The following is a 17,643-nucleotide window of genomic DNA, read 5'->3' as shown; positions in this document are numbered from 1 at the left end:
TTAGCATCTACAGAGATGCTTGAGTTGGCTCTTTCCCAGCACCCCCAGTTTTAATTCTCTAATCAGTAGACTGCCCAACCCAAGCTTTTATTTTCTGCTGTTCCCATGGATCTTGCACTCTTGGCTGACAATGGATCAGAAGCTACATCACAATTTCCCTCCCTGACCTCTCTCTGGACCTTTGCTTATATCAAGTGGATCAATACATTTTTGAAGAGATCAATTTTAAAGTTTTCTTGAATGCATACCACAATGCCCATATAGTTAATTGGCTTTCATTTTGTATTTGTCTGTACAGGACTTTGATTATTTCACCGTTGATTTGGAGAAAGGAGCCAAAGGATTTGGGTTTAGTATTCGAGGAGGAAGGGAGTACAAAATGGATTTGTATGTGTTGAGGTTAGCAGAAGATGGACCAGCAGTAAGAAATGGAAGGATGAGGGTGAGTAAAATACATTATGACATTTTTTTTTTACATTCACAGATATGTTTGGTGATGGAGTCAAAGGGAAAGCACTTTTTTCACCTCTGATCAGATTTTAAAAAATAATGCCAAATGCCTCTTGTAAAATAAGCTCATTCTGTAGGGGCTCAAGAAATTAGTTGATACATATAATACATCCCTGTCGTTTCTTCAAAAATAAATGTATTACTTCTGACTGATAATACCTTTTACCATGTTATAAATTTTTGTCATTATTATTTTCACTCTTATCTTAAGCAACTTAAAAATGTCAGGCGAAGTTTGGTTTTTCTTAGACAATAATAATATAATTAACATTTTGGTCTCTAATCACAAAAGTAAAGTGATCACTATATGATATGTATTAGATAACTATGAAACCTAAGACCTCATCTGTGTTAACTAATTTAAGCAAGTTGTCTTTGTATTGTTTGCTAAATTTGTTCATTGATCTTAATCTTGTTTGTAGGGATCATGATCTCAAAAAAAAGCAAACACACAGTCTGTATAGGAAAAAAAACCTAATCAAAAATAGAGACATTTAATCTGTCCAGTTGTGATAAAGACAAGTTATAAACTCATCCAGACCTGCTGATACTTTGCAGAATTGTGAGTACACAAAAAAGGAGAAAGAAAGAACATAGACAAGACTACCAAGAGTCAACATAAAAAGTTGTTTATGTGTCTAATTAGTGCAGTCATGTTCAACCAATGTTTAATTTCAAAGATGGGCAATGAAAATTGTGTTCTGTACAGCAGTAAGAACAGATTTTACAAATGTCATGGTTGTTACACTTACTCTGTTTCACAGTCTAAACAATCTGATCAAATTTGATGTCTTACTGAAAGAGCACTGTCTTTCTGGGTATAGCTCAGGAGTTTTGCTGTGCTTCAAGTGACTTGGTAGAATTTCAAAACTCAGCTAGTCCTCAGCTGTATCATGGAGTGCAAGCCCCTGGCACTGGCAGCAGCAGCAAAAGCAGTCCCTGTGTCAGGAAAGCCAGTGTGGCAGGCAGGCAACTGGTAATGGAGATATACTCCCACTGCATTTTTTGTGTGAAATACAGGTGATTTTGTGCTGCAGCTGGAACTTTAGCTTCAGAATATCTTCTCTGGTCTTCATTCTTTCTTTTATTTTAGTATTATCACTGTCTGTTGCTCTTAGTGAGAAGCCATATGCAAGATGTACATTAGTAGCTATAATGTGATTAGAGACAGAGAAAAAGCTGTGCTTTTAATAAGCTCTGGAATCACATGTTTGGAAACATATGGCTAAGAATACAGAAAAAAATAAAATAACACCTTTGAAGAAGGTTCATTTCAAATAATAATCTGTATTAGGTAGAAAATGAACATTAAAATCTGTGCATCATTTAAATAAACTAATACTAAGGAATGAAGTTAGATTATTCACTTTGTGAATAGCCAAAATATAGAAAGTATTTAACATGAATAGGAGTTGGTGGTTTTTTAATTGCATTAGGAAAAGTTCTGCATGCTTTAAGGAATATTGCTAATATGGTTTCTGAAACATCTTGGTTTAAAACTTTTTCATTGTAGTGGCCACAACAGATAGCCTAACATAAGAAGTGTTATTCTGACCAGATAGCTATAATTGGGGGGGTTTTCTCCCTTGTAAAAGCATCATTCTTTGGAACCAGTTCTACCATGCATCCTTGTCACTGAGTGTTCTTTTTTGTTCTCCTGCCTCACAGACATTTTAACCTGACAAATGGGTTTGGAAGGTGAAAGATTCTTATATTCAGTGACCTGTGACTGATGGACAGGAGAACTTTGAGAAAAAGCTTCAAAACAAAAATAGAAAAAATAGAAGCAAACAAAAAATAATGTTGAAAGAAATATGTTACATAGGAAGGTGGGCAAAGGAAGCAGAGTTCTGTACCCACATCTCCTTTCCTAAGTTTACATCAGCTGTTACCACTGCAGGTTCATCACACTTCTTGGCTGGTTGTTGCATCTCTGTATCTCTCTGTTTGAAAGGTGCAGCTCTACAGCAAAACATGCAAAAATCAGGGCAGTGCTTCTTGCTTTAGATGCCATCGTCCTTAAAGACACAATTCTCTGATTCTAGGCTTTCAGCACTGAGGGTAGAAAACCATGCTTTTGTGAAGGATCTTAATAGAACATTTCCCAGCTAAGAGTCATTCTGATAACCTACTTGTCCCCATTATTGTTTTGCTTGCTGTTTCCTCCTCCTCGAACAGCCTTCTTTAATTTAACTAAAGCTTTACAGAGAAATACTGAAGCAGATAGCACAAGGCACAGGTTATGCTTATAAAAAAATAACATACACAAGTCCAGCCCCATTCCCACTCACGAAACCAAGAAAAGAAAAATAAAACCAGATAAGTTGTTGCAAAAAATTGATCATATAATGAAACGTTACCTGTAGGACACTTAGATGTAACAAGCAAACATATTCCACAAATAACATTTTGTTTTCAATCTGCATATAGCCAGTAAAATCCCTGATAGAGACTCAGCCATATTGATAAAAAGCTCCCTATTTTACATAAATAAATAAAATAATTACCTTAAAGTAATAGAGCTGAAGCTATACTAGTGGTTTTATAAAACTGTATAATTGAAGAAATGAAATCTCAAACTGAAAACAGCTCTGGATGGGAAAGTTAAAGTCTGTATGTTTACTCTATTAGTGGGCACTGCCAAACCACAGTGTTGGAATGAGTCCCACCAGCTATATTCCACTTGGACATGTGTTAAAAAAATCCAGGAGTCCACCACCTCACATTCAAAAGATTCTAAAGTCTAAATACATGTAAAAGTGTTAGGCATTACAGATGCAGAGGATATTAGAGTAAAACCTATGATTATAGGAAAACAGATATAAATAAAGAACTGGAATGGAGCTATCTCTTGCAAAAGAAAAAAAGTAGATCCATTACTGAGGAAGGTAAGTATGGAAGGAGTACAATATGCCAATAATAGCAAAGAGACATTGAACAAGAAAGCAATGATAAAACAAGATGAAGAAAGTGACATCAAAATCAGGACATCCTTATGAAAATTCCAGTTTGATCTTCAGGCTTTTATGAATTTCAGTGAGACTTGTGAGTAGACAGAGAACAGACTCACAGAACAAGCCCAAGAAGTGATGATCTTCCACTGGCCCTGCCAAAACTGTCTGGATTTGTAAATATTGATTTAAGAAAGAAAAAGATTTTATGAAGTTCATTATCACATCACCATTTCCAATCATAATTGGATTGTTATTCTCCCTACTGGGGAAGGCATGCTAGACATGCTGTGTTTTTATTGGAAACAAACTCACCAAGGAACACCCCATTTTAGGATTACAACATCTAAAATAGTCTTTAATTGCACTTCATGACAGATGAAGCTTTCTACTTTGATTTCCTCAGAATTGTTCTGGGAATTGGAAAGGTGGAAGAGCACTGAGTTGATGCCATACTGAGTTCATCAGTTCTCCAATCCTATTGCTCTTTGACTCAGGGATCCCTTTCTGCCAGCCTAGATAGACACAGCATTAAGTCTTGAGATTCAACAAATTATTCCCTTAAAAGCAGTTTTAAACTTTCATGGTCTTGTTACACTTAGTCATGGCACCTTCACATGCACTGAGATTTTTATTTGAGCCCATAGACTGCAGAAAGCCCAAGCATATATCTTAATTTAACCTGGATTAAATTAAATCACTAGATATGGGAAGGAAATGCCCATCAAAGGACCCAGAGGTCTACAGGGAATTGGTTCTTTGCATACATCCTCTGCCCACATGGTTGTTAAACTATTCTCAACCGGTGTTGGAGACCCACAGCCATAAGTGCAGCTTCATATAAAATCATATGTCAGATCATACCCCACAATTAACTGTGGCAAGACTTTACTGCCATTTATGGTTAAGATATATGGCAGCTCCTCACAGGAGAATGCTGTAAGGGAGAACCTCATCACTACACTGGTAGTAAATACTCACAGTGTATTTTATATAGATATATAAAATTTATGTAATGTATGTAAATAGTGACTTAATTCTGACAGCTGAGCAGGGAGCAAGCTACAGTGGCGAATTCTGAAAAAATCTATTTATGTCTGTGCTCATTAGACAAGGATGTATTAAAATAACCATGAAAAAAGTTTGGAGAACTATTAGTGCCTTTGTTATCTTTTCCCAGACTGGCAGAGGTCTATCAGGATTCCATTTCTCAAGCAATTCTAACATCAGGGAGAACCACTGAAACTAGTTGGTGATGGCAACGTTAAGAATAAAGCTGCAAGGTCCAGTCTCAGAGCAGGACAAGAACATGGCACACACTCTGTCAGTGACAGTCATATTGAGCTGATTCTGTCACCAGAGACAAGGGACATAACACAGACAATGTGGAGCACAGTCCCCACAGCCTTTGAAGATTCAGACACTACTGGAAACAATTTTACAGGTCTATTTAGATAAGGTTCATGCTAACTTATATTTTATTCTTGCCTCATGCTGAGGACAATGACTGGCAGAGCTCTGCTTGCAGATCTCTATCCCTTCCTGTCTAAGAAGGAAGGGATAAGTTCCTTACTGCTCTCAGGGGGATTGTTAAGCATGTGTAGTGTTGCTAGACATGAGATAGGATCAACAGATCTCTTATTGCCTTGAATGGTATCTCCAGCAGCCAGCATGTTTATTGAAACCTGTGTCAAACAAAGAGACTGTGGCTGAGGACTGCAAAGGTACAGAATAACATTAAATTCTTGAAGAATGAGGGTGAAATGTGCTTTTTTATAGGCAGTGTACATCTGTGTCATTTTGTCACTTTGTGATCCTTTTTTTGCATCTTCCACAAAAGCCATACATCTCATCTCTGACATCTCTAGTTTCATTGTCTTGTCAACTCATTTTTCTCAGTCCTCATGCACCACTTAGCCCTATCTCCAGCTTCCTCAGATCTCCTTATGCTACATTATTTTTCTCATTTTATTGCATATTTTTCTTATATTTTGGCAGGACAGACATCTGAAATCCAGGCAGCAGAATTCTGTATCTTTCGTGCTCTGCAATTCTGCTTTGACTCTTCAGTCTTTTTTCCTGTTTGTTGCATTTCTGTGGTTTGCATGCCCCTTTTTTGTTTCAGTTGTACACAGCTGGAGATAAAACCAGCACAATGGACAGGAGGCTCCTATAGTGTCAATTATGAGCTTCTGTGTTGTTGCATAAGAGTCTGTGTGGCCTTGCTTGGTTGTTCCAGCTTGCTGAGTGATCATTGCAGTGATGCTCACACCAGCAACTAATCTAGGCTGTGGTCAGGTTCATGGCATTCTGCAAACCAGCACAGTTTGTGTATTTAATAATTTCCCATAGTAATAAAGTTCACACCAACCTTATTTGTGGTTATTCAGAAACCTTCATCTACCCACACCAAGAATTATTCCTAGCAGGAGGGGAGAGTTGGGTATCCAATAACCAAGGGTCAAAAAAGACAGGCAGAAAGAGGGAGTCTGTCTCTTATTTGAAAGGAAACAGAACTAAAGTTTCAAGTCATGGAGGACATAAATATTAAATTTAAAACTACTGTCAAAACCCATGTATGAGCATTTGGCAACATTCAAAACTGACATTTCCCTCTTTGTTTGCAAAACAGAGCTCTCCTATCAAACTCGTAATCTGATATTTAAGCCGTCTCTTGAGCCATAAGAGAAATAACTTTGAGTCCCCTTTGAAAAGTCTGGACTCCAGGCTTCTGAGCAGTAGGATGGACTATAATGGTTGGCTGTAGCTAACTATGTTCTCACAGAATTAATTTGTTACCATTAAGACTCCTCAGGCTTCTCAAAGGAGCAGGTGGTATGTAGGCATCTGTGCTCTCTAAATGTGGAGTTTAACAAGGTAATAAAAACCTGTCTCCCTGCAATATGACATTTCCAAACATCTCAAGTCAGGGCACCCTGAAATCACTTAAATTGTTCAGGGTTCAGTGAATAGATAGTCAGAGATGAGTTAATTAGGATCCTACAGTGCTTGGAAATTCTTTTATACCATGCAAATCAGAAATCTCTCTCTTGTTTCATCACGGTGTTTTTTCCATTTCACATTTCTTTTTTCCTAGATGTTGCACACATTTAGCTTGGTGTTCATCTAGTCATTTAATCATGGTATTCCTTTTTTGCAGCCCTTGATTTTTAGGTTCTTAGTAGATCAGTCATCTGTTTCCACCAAATAAGGAATTGTTCCCTTTCTGAGGCTTGGATGTAATATAACTTCCATAGATACTTTTTATAAGTCCATATTAACATGTGCAAAATATCCTCATTCTTTTTTAAATTATTTTTCAGTTGCTGTTGTCTTGCATCTCAGAGATGACAAAATCCAACAGAAATGCCTGGACTACCACATACCATTTTGTTAGATTCCTATTGTACAACCAAATTTTTGTACCAGAAACCACATGCAGTCCCTGTAGTTTCATACACAGGAACCTTCTAACATTTGTGACTCCAGTCTCCATACATTACTGTTGTATTTCTTTAGTCCATCCGGAGCAAAGTCTTTGCTGTTCTGGATGGACTGAAAAAATACAATAATAATGTAAGGAGACCAGAATCACATCAGCTGTATTCCTGTTGCTAAAGGAATATGGAAAATGGGGAAATATGAAAAGCACTGATCATCAACAGGACTGATTGTTTCCTGTCAGAGACCATCAAATCTAATCAAAGCTTAAAAGAAAGAATGAACAATTTCTTACTCTACATTAAATGGAAACCCTTGAAATCACTTTGCCATGCAGACACCACAATCTGCACTGACTCCTCACTTGTGTAGAGCCTCTCTGAGATTTCTTGTTAATGAAGAGCAGAGCATCTATTTGGGAAGCTCCATCACTGATTGGCCCCACATTAAAGGATGATTTCCTACAGTCTGCAGTGGAAAACACCTAAGGTTGCAATCAGTAAGGACAGTTAGCAAGAAGTAGCTCAGCTCAGCTTGAGAGTGATTAGAGCCAAAATCATTAAAAATAGAGAGAAACAGTTGTCACACAGTAAAGAGAGCAGGTGACAGATACAGACATTTCTTTATCCAATCAAGAAAGCTGCAGCAAGGAAACTGGAAGAATGGAGGAATAGCTTGATCAGTCATGAGTTTTTACAAATGTTTAAGACAATCCCAGCATCCAAAAACGAATGAAGGATTTACCAGATTAATCTTTAATTTCTGATATAGCATACTTTGGAATCCTATTTTATATTGAAAACAAAGAACAAGACTGACATACTGCTGAGTGACTCATGAAAATCCTCAGGTTCTCCAGGTCCTAAAAAGCAGTGAAGTCTTATGTTCAGAATATTGGAGGAAAGTGGATATTGCTGCTGGGAAACCCCTTTGCAAGTTTACTCTAATCACAGCAAGCACAAATGTAGGAGGAGCAGTGATAGGTTCTAAGAGCCAGAAAGTCTTCTCCACATGGTGTGCTGGCACAGTAGGGACTCAGCTGCTGAGCCCTTGACATGAGTGAGGACATGAGAAGGCTGTCAGAAACCTCACTGAAAATTTGGAATATATATAATACTAATATTTAGAATAATCCCACACATCAGGGGCAGAAGTACACCCCAGGAAAATACAGTGCTCCACCCGCAGCAGCTTGGCTAAGGTTTTGTGCACATATCTGGAAGACAAATGCCCACAGTGTGATTCATGCCAGTTAAGCAGCCCATCTTTTCTACATAAGTAGCACTTACTCTTAAAACCTGCAGCATACCTGGCTTACTTTATGCAGTAATATAAATCTTACCTTCATAATAAGCATTCGGTGAATGTCAACACTGTCATTTAATGGAACAAAAAGACAAAAGATATTCTTAGGCCCATCCATTTATTCTGTGATTTGTGATCCATCTGAACAGTACAGGAAGATGTTAGCTATGCTTTCCCACCAAACTGCATGTCCCTGTGGGGTAATCTAACTCACACTCCAATTCCCTACTACATACATCACTGTCCAACCTCACTTGTGGAGAGACTAGGTGTGATTGATCTGAACTCAGAGAATTCAACTGGGATACTCAAGCACATGAGCTGGATGCCAGCCTGTGGCAAGAGGAGCTCAATGCTGGGTTAGTGTAATTGGCAGAACTCAGGGAAGAATATATTGACATGCAGATATAAAGCTGATCAAAATTCTACTGTCTGCACAACAAAGAAATGCAAACTGAGGCCCTCGAGGATCCTGAATATATTTTGACAGTATAAAAGCTTAATAAATCAAGAGCAAATTAACTGTAGGTGGACTATTATTCAGCATTTCTCCAAAAATCAGTATTTTTAAAAATTTGTTTGCAGAAAGGTAAGGATAAGGAGTATTCTTCTCACACACTTAATTAAAATCCTTCTTACAAAAATTTATCCAGTTTAGTACATTCAAAATATCCTTCTAACTCTATGCCTAGTAGCAAAATCTTTCAAGCCAGCTATGAAAAAAAATAAAAGTTAACAATTGTGATAAAAATAGTTAAGTATTAAATTTTAAGACTAAGATACTTAGTTGGCAGGCAGGCATCTTATTTAAATCTGGGGTTTATGGAATATTTATGAAGGTTTTCAGGTCTAAAAAATTAATTAACCCTAACTTAAAAATTAAGAATCAAGTGTTTGAAAACAAATGAGCACACCACAGAGATGCTGCTCTGATAATTAAATAATTTGTCCAGCAACAGGAGTGACATAGGCATTGACTTCTCTTCTGTGTTTTCCCAAATCACAACAAGTGGAAACTGGGAGAGGTCATCTCTAAAGGTAAAAGGAAAGATATGAGGCCCATTGCTATGGCCCCAGCCTAGTATCCTCATTCCAACAAGGACAAGTAAAGGCTGCTTAGAAAAGGAATGTAGGACAAGTATGAAATGATTCTTCACTGCATATAACATCCAAGATGCTGTCAGTCAGGGGTTTATATATTTTTCTATGCTGGGACTCAGTGTGAGGACTATTTTTAACCAGCTATATGAATGTATTCATGCTTTTGATATTCCAGATATAATGTGTCAATGGATTCCAAGTCAAAGTGCCTTCATTGTTTGGAAAAAAACTCCTTTTTTTGTTTGTAGTTACAATATAATAGCCTTACTTCATCATTCTGCATATCATTCTTTATTCTATTGATTATATCATATACTGAACCTGACCAGCCTATTTCACCTTGCATCAAAAGGGAGCTGTTCTTTACCCCTGACCAGCCTCATTGGCCTCCTCCAAACCATTTCTCAATGTATCACATTTCTTTGGAGGTGAAAGCACAAGAACAATTTTTCAGGATATTGGTGCTCCTAAATGACACAGTGATGGCTTCTCCTTTATTCTCCACTTTCCCCCTAGCAGCTGGTATTCGGTTTGGCTTTTTGGCTGTGCTGACATTTTCAGCTAAGCACAAGGACAGCAGGATCTGTGTTTTCAGGGGTGATGGCTGATTCAGAGTGATGGACTATGTAGTTTTCCACATGTACTATACTTGCTGCTTAGCGCTCAGCACCACTGGATTTCACGTGCTGCTTTAGCACACAGGATTGTGCCATCTTTTTTTAGAGCTTTTAAGTTTAGATATAAGAATACTGCATGGTAATGTGCTGTCTGCAAATCCTATCACCTCTTCCCCACACCATTTGCAAGTATGCTGGGCAGAATAATCACTGTGATAAAGTCTTTTGATTGTGAAAATTGACCACTTTTTTAAAGCATTTTTTTCCTAGAATTTAATCTCCTGCTTAGAAGAGCCTATTCTTTTTCATCTCACAGCAGAGCCTCTATTGAAGACTTTACTATTAAAAGCTTTCTGAAAATGTCAGTATACTAACCAGATCACATTAATCTATATAGTCATTGAGAGCTCCAGTGACCTGCAATAGATCTGTGAGGAATGGCTTCCCTCTACAATAGCCACACTGACCCTTTCCCACTAGATCATCATTATCCATGTGCCAGCTAAGCCTCACCATCCTTATTGCTTCCTTCCATCTGCTCAATTGAACATGAGACTCGCTTGGTTACTTTCCAGGACCGTCCTTAAAGACTGGTGTCACACTTGCCACTTCCCATTCCTTTGAAATTCAGCAATTTACTGATTTAGGCAGTAGATTATATCCTATAGCTACTACTAGAACAGCTTCATATCCAAATTCCTTTAGAACTGAGGATAAAAGTCATCTGCTTCTGGTGGTGTCTCACTATCCGTTTCATCAGTCTGCTATAAAATCTTTGCCACAGACCTGCTGTTGGAGTCAGTTCCTCACTCAACCCTGCAGTGAGCAGACCCTCTGCAGGAGTTTTGCTGCCCTCCTCTTTGGTAAAAATTGATGAAAAGAATTAATCTGTTTTCTGCAGTCTTTTCTACCTTGTGCCCAAACTATCTTTTGAGATCTGACAGACTCTATGCCTATGGTGTGCTTGAAAACATCTTCTTAGATCTTACATTTCAGCATTTTTCCTCCTCAAAATCTTTTTGTGGCTTCATCTTTATCTTGTTGGAGTTTATGTTCTTTTCTGTTTTGCTGTGTGGATGCAACTTTGGATGAAGCAATCTCCATTCTCAGGTTTCTCTGTAGGATCTGTAAAATCAGCTTGTCGGACCTTGAAGTTGCTTTGCTTTTGCCTGATAAGAACTGCCTGAGACCATCAAGAAGATACCAGAAAATTTTCTTCTTCCTTTTCATGGTCTCTTTTGGTTCCTATCCCTGATTGTAATGGTGAAGTAGATGTTATTAATATTACATTATGCTACAATGAGTTATCCTACCTCTGTTTTAAAAAAGTAATAGCATATCAAATGCAGTTGGGCAATGCATTTTCCTTTTCTCTTTGACAGTTTTATTTCACATATACATGGATTATTTTGCAGAGATGTTGTGGAAGGCATAAAGTGTACTGTTGTATCAGAAATCCACTTTGCTGTCTTTTCAGCCCTCATGACTGAAAGCTCCATTTTTCCCTCTTGCACTCCCCACTCTTTGCAAACAATCAAGCATGCACATTTTCCTCTTTCCAAGATCTCTTTCCCAAGTAGCACTACCATTTCTCTCTCTCAGGAAAAGGTGAAAAAGTAAAAAGAAAAAAGCTGGAGCTCCTGCTGAGGAGTGGTGGGAAGGCCTTTTCTTGTTCTGCACCATGTCCTATGGCCCCTCTCTCCCCCTTCTTTTGGGCAGGAGTCAAGACTATCTCTCTGTGGGAACAAAGAGCCTGGCATTTCCAGGGGTAAGAAGCCACAGCTGCTTAAATAGCTGGTTGGCCACAGAAAAAAACTTTTTCACTCCAAACTTTTATGTGGTTGGTTCAAATGTAGCATGGGACATGTTATTGTAATTCTCCCAAAGAGAAATAACAGGTCTTCTGCTAAGACATCAAGCTCAATGCACTGGAGGGAGTCCAAGTTACCAAAAACCCCACAGCTTTGCTCAGGCTGTGTGTTATACCTGGGATTTCCAGGCAGCACACATTCTCTGCTGTGAGGAGATTTGCTCAGCACATATCCAGCCTGTGCCTAACTCCAGGCAATGATACTTGAGCTTGACAGTACTTGGAAATTCACCAAAATAGATACTCTGGAATTGCCTTTTGGTCTCCAAGTACTGAGAATTTTTCAGCCTTTTGGGCCAATAACAACCTCAACAAATAACATGTAAAAGTGTTTCAGTTATAAAAATAGAACGCCCACATAAAAATAATTAAGTGTGATTTGTCTCTTTCCTGAGGTTTAATTATAAAATGCATTAATAAAATGACAGATAGCAATGCCCTCCACACAAATCATTTGAGGCTGCTTTTATCATTAGATTTAACATGGACTGAAAATGTGCATACACAATTAATTTCATTTCATGCAGCTGGGAACCATACACCTGCTTAGAGACTGTTCCTTACGCACCAACGGAGGCAAACGTACACAAGGCTCTCATACCTGGTTTAAAAGAACACTCAAGCAAGGAAAAACCTCTTTGCTACATTAAAGCTATATGTTTTTCCCTTCTGGTTCACCCTGAAACCATGTTTGTGTGTATGGTTGGCTTTTTTTAACAAGACCAGTAATAATTGCTTTAAAATATGGCCAGAGCCAAACAAAGGCTTTGCAGATAAACCCATATGTACTTGAGGCACTTTATTCTAATGATTTGGAGAAGCTTTACAATTTTCTTTCTAATTAACCTATCAATAGTGATGTTACTTAAACATTCCTTAGGAATATTATCTTCTCATTATTGCCAGAAAACCTGTTGCCCAATTTTATAGCTCAGTTGTTCTTACACATGGATGGAGCATCTGAATTAACTTGAACTGAAACAGATTTTGTAAAGAAACACTTTCCATACACACAAACTACTTTCATAATTGCAGTTAAATCATTAATATTCAAATTTCAAAGCATTAAGGGGGTGAAGCATTCAGTGTTTACTTTGTGCTTGCACATTGTAAGAATATAATAGAGGAGCGTTCTGCTTACCAAGTGGCATTGGGTTAGGAGAAGAACCAGTGGGTTTGGGTAGGTATTTATCCCAAACAGCATGGAAACTCAGCAAGGGTCATATTCTTCAGGAAGAAAGAAACACAACACAAAGCCAATGTGAATAAAATTTCCAGATTCATAGCTGCAAAAACATGTTTCTTCAGAAAAAATACAGCTCAGGCAGCAGCCAGGCAAGCTTCCCAGGCTGTCTTGCCAACACACTTCACCCTTCAGCTGCTGAGAACATCTGGAGAACAAAGAGGTAAATCACTCCTACCTTGAATTCTTTGCTGAAGACCACCAGGAAGGTTAAAAAGCAGAGCTGATGCCAGCCTGGGGAGAGTCCCACATGCAGGGCTTGCCTGTTGGGACTGGGAAAGGGTACATGTGTCTGTTTCACATGTTTGAAGAAACATCGAGAACTAGAAAAAAAGAGGTCTACTGATGAGAATGTGGAGATGGCTGAAATATTCAGTGTGTTCTTTGTATCAGTCTCCATTGAGATGTTCACAAAAACATCAACAAAGAAATTAGTATAAATCAGAATAAAGAGAAAACTGCTTAAAGCATACTGAGATTCAAGTTTGCAGAACTTGCTGATGTTCATGTATGCTCAATGACTAAATTTATAGACTATTAGTAATTATGTCTATCAATTCATGGAGGACAAGAAAGTTAGACTAGAGGAAGCAAAACATATACCTATTTTTAAAGCCAAATTTAAAAATTCCTTTAATTTTTTTGCTCAGAAATAATTTGTGACAAGTTCCCAAAAAGTTGAGAAAGTTCACTGGCATGGGAATTGTGGAAGGCAAATCTTGTCACACCAGTCTAGTTTTCCTTTCTTATGTCTGATTTTCATTCTTATTTCTAAATAAGGAAAAGGAAAAAGGGGGTGGAGAATGTACAATCTTCCTTTCACTTTTCAGCACTACCTTCTATGAAATTCACATGAAAAGGGTCAGGCCCTAGGTGGAATCTCTTTTAACAAGGTTACTGACAATAATTCCTCTCAAAGGCTGCTCTGAATGATTTGCTCCTTAATAGAAATTACAAGTGTAGTTCTGAGGTGTCTGAGATGAAACCAGCCCAGTTCAATATTCCATTATTAATTGGAGATCTAGTGATTAATAATAAAATAAAATTTGCTGATGCCAGTATGTCACTATTCACAGGGAGTTTAAAAAGACTTTGAGAAACAGACTGCTTCAAAATAAAAATTTTGTACTGAAGCAGTCAGTCTCTTAAAAGTCACAGAGGTGCACAGTGCTCAGTTTAGGGCAGAGAAATCAGATGCACAATGATAAATGTGAGATAACTGCTCAGAATCCAAACTGAGCACGGGTTGCAAATCTGATGTGTTACAAAAAGGCAAAGAATTTCTTCTGTGAACATTATTAGTAAATGTGGAAAGAATGTTTTCATTTTGATCTGTTCTACCTACCCTCCCACGTTCACAATATCTTCAGTTTGGGCACTGTGAACAGACATGGAAGGATCCAGAGGAGAAGTGTAGAGAAATTCTGTGTGGTATAAACTGCAGGAATCATCTTTTGATCCTAAAAAGAGAAATGAGGATCCCCATGTAATAGACACTGATTTTATGTTTCCAATTACCTCTGGCCTCACCTTGGTGTATCTTCAATATGTGGGTATATCTAAGATCCTCTTTAAAAATCACTGGATCTAGAAAAGTCAGAAATAGCTCCACAAATCTAAAAATTTATTCCAGAATAGAAAAGTTGAGGGAGAAAGCGTATTTGAATGCCTGGACAAAGAGAGACCATGCAGCAGGGTTTTGTCCCATATCAGCCATAAGAAAATCTACATCATGGAGGGAAAGGAAGGGGAAATTATCAAGGTTTAACTGCAGGAAAAAAACAATTGTTCCTTACTGACACATGGGGAACAGCTCCTCAGCCAAGGTTTTCTCTTTTGTATGAATTTCCAGATATGAGTGCAAAGTCTAATTGAAGCTTTCCTTGAGGTAAGAGTGTTGACAACTTTTCCTTGTTGTTTCCTCATCTAATCAGAGTTGGGCTTGTGCTGCAAAGGCAGAATAATTCAGCTGTACATCAGTCGGCCACAAGACACAAAAGCAAGGAACACAATTAACCCACTGCTCCTGCAACTATTCATTATAGCTCTGGTCTCACCCTTTCTGGTGTAGATTTCAGAGCACCTGATTTTTGCCATCCTGTTTCTCTCCCCTCCTTCAGTCACATAACCAAGATCCTAGCCTTATTTTAAGCTTTCTCAAGTTATTTGCACACAATAGTTCAGAAGAAAAGGAAATATCAATTCAACTACAATGTTTTATAATGAAAGAAAATACCAAATGAGCCACGTGCTGCCTACAGAGAGAAAAATTGTGAATTCACAGAAATACAGAAAAGTTTACATTAATACAAGACAGTTCCTGCATAGTGACCAGTGAAAACAGAAGGAAGGCAAACAGCAAGGGAAAAATGTGACATTAACTTAATCTTTTTACATATTAAACTGTATTAAAATCTTTCTGTCTGTCTGCTCTGGAGTGCAGAGGATTTTATTTGAATGACTGTACATTCTCAAGCAGCTTTCAGTACTAATTTTAAAAGCTATTCATCAAGGAGTGTTAAAAACACCTCTTTCATTTGATCTAATCTGGCACTTCTCTCAAGACATGCTATCAAGAATATTTTAAATACCTTCTGCAAAATATGGTCTACCCAGGCAATGTTCCACAAAAAAAAAATAAACAAAACAACCGTCCTCAAGCATTCTGAAAATCTGACTTGACTTTTACAGGACTTCTATGGGGTTTAATTGTTTCATGAGGTTTAGAAACAGGTTTTCCCAAAATCATTGAATTTTGTCTGTATTTGGCCTGACTAATATCCTTGTGGGGATGTTACAAATCCATCTTCTGTCTGTGTTACAGGAGTGATAATACAGATTTTCTGGTTTTGCTCCAAGTGTGTGAACCAACAGCATTCTCCAAAAGTCTGGGGGATGCAGAGAGCCCTGTGTGGCCAGACCTGGAGGAGATGTCACCATGATCCAGAGGGCACCTGTGTTGTGTGTCAGTGTGGCCTGAAGGCTGCCAGAAATATTTTAAATTTTGCACTGCATGGTACAACCAAATGAATTTTTTTTAGAGACAAAATCAGCTGAGAAAGAAATTTGCACTGCAAAAATAATCCTGCACAAAATAATTCTTTCTTTTTTTCCCCTCCCCACTGTTAATACTGCAGCATTTACAAAGTGTAATAGCAAAGCTAATAGGTTTTATTTGGATCAATGTATTTAGTTATACAAAATATCAGCATAGATTGCATACAGGATCCTGGGATGATGCAGCTCCTATTGACAAAGTATTAATTCTATAAATTCCTGTTGAGAAACACTGTCATACCACTTCTGTTAGCATTCTTTCTGTCTCTGATCAAAAGTAAAGACTAGATAACTTCTTGACATCCTTTCCAGTTTTCTTTGATGCTAGGAGTTGTATTGACATTTCATATCGTGCACATTTATTTGGTAAATATTATATTTCAAACTCAGGAAAGAAGGAAAACCTCTGAGGGATTACACTTTGAGCTGACAGAAATACAACTGTAGCAAAGAAAACATACAAAATAGAAGATATTTCAACGTCCAAGGCCAGCTAAGAGCTGGTTTTGTTAAGACAGTCTTGTAAGAGGGAAAGAAAGTGTGTGTCACCTTGAAGTCTGTATCATCTCTTGTCACAGACACATTTTATGAAAAAGCCTTTCCTTAGGATTTTTTCTCCTGAGAAGCTGAGAGGCCTCAGGAACAAAATGTAAACAATGGTTATCTGCTGCTGTGGAATGCAACCAATCCAAGACTGTGATTGGTCTCATGTGGTTGTCCAAGTCTGCTGGCTCAGACTCTCTCTCCGAGCCACAAGCCTTTGTTATTCATTCCTTCTTTTTCTATTCCTAGCTAGCATTCTGATGAAATCTTTTCTTCTATTCTTTTAGTATGGTTTTAATATAATATATCTCATAAAATAATAAATCAAGCCTTCTGAAACATGGAGTCAGGTCCTCGTCTCTTCCCTCATCCTCAGACCCCTGTGAACACCGTCACAACCTCTTGTCTAGGATGTGTAGGCATTGTTGTTTTAGTGTGGTGAAAACACTGTGAGGAAGCTGGAGGTGCACAGTGAGGCAGGTAAGATCCTGCTGAGCAAAAGTGTTCCTCTGGCCCGACAAATGAGTGTGCTGACCCATCACTGAGACCCTTCTGCCCTGCTCTTGGCTGCCATCACCTGGACCTGCACCTCTACCAGCCCCAGGAGACCATCCCTGCTCCTGGGTTTCACTCAGGCTGCCCTTCCAAGGGGGCTGGGAGGCTTCTGAAAGACACAAATCCCAAAGGCTGTGGTGCTGCTAACAGCAGGCTCACCTGTCACCTCTGTGTGTGCTGGCTCCAGGCTCTCACAAAGGGGTCTCACAGCACAGCAGGCTGTGCAGTGCTGCTCCCTACACTGCTCTGAGCTGTGCTGACCAGGCACAGCAGAAAGCAACTGCTCCCCTGCTGAAGGAGAAGGCTTCCAGCATGGAAAGCCAGCCAAAACCAAAACATGCAGGCTAGAGGCAAAGCCAAGCAAGTTGGGGTGGATGGGATGTGCAGACATCAGTGCCACATTTAACTGCTGTAGAAATAGAGCAGAAAAATAATGATGAAGCCAGCTCT

The 17,643-nt window shown here is 38.4% G+C and overlaps 1 protein-coding gene across 11 annotated transcripts in view; it reads left to right on the top strand.

The window, feature by feature from the left end:
* MAGI2 (membrane associated guanylate kinase, WW and PDZ domain containing 2) overlaps positions 1-17,643 on the top strand; it is a 705,904-nt gene that overhangs the window by 664,033 nt on the left and 24,228 nt on the right. For all 11 annotated transcript variants that reach the window (XM_066550916.1, XM_066550914.1, XM_066550924.1 and 8 more), the window contains one exon: positions 299-442. In XM_066550916.1, the coding sequence (XP_066407013.1) occupies positions 299-442 (144 nt within the window). The remainder of the gene's footprint in view (positions 1-298; positions 443-17,643) is intronic.

Source organism: Molothrus aeneus, chromosome 5 (genome assembly GCF_037042795.1).
Source record: "Molothrus aeneus isolate 106 chromosome 5, BPBGC_Maene_1.0, whole genome shotgun sequence".
Taxonomy (NCBI): domain Eukaryota; kingdom Metazoa; phylum Chordata; class Aves; order Passeriformes; family Icteridae; genus Molothrus; species Molothrus aeneus.
The sequence above is the reverse complement of the archived record's forward strand: the minus strand, read 5'-3'. Positions and strand labels throughout refer to the sequence as shown.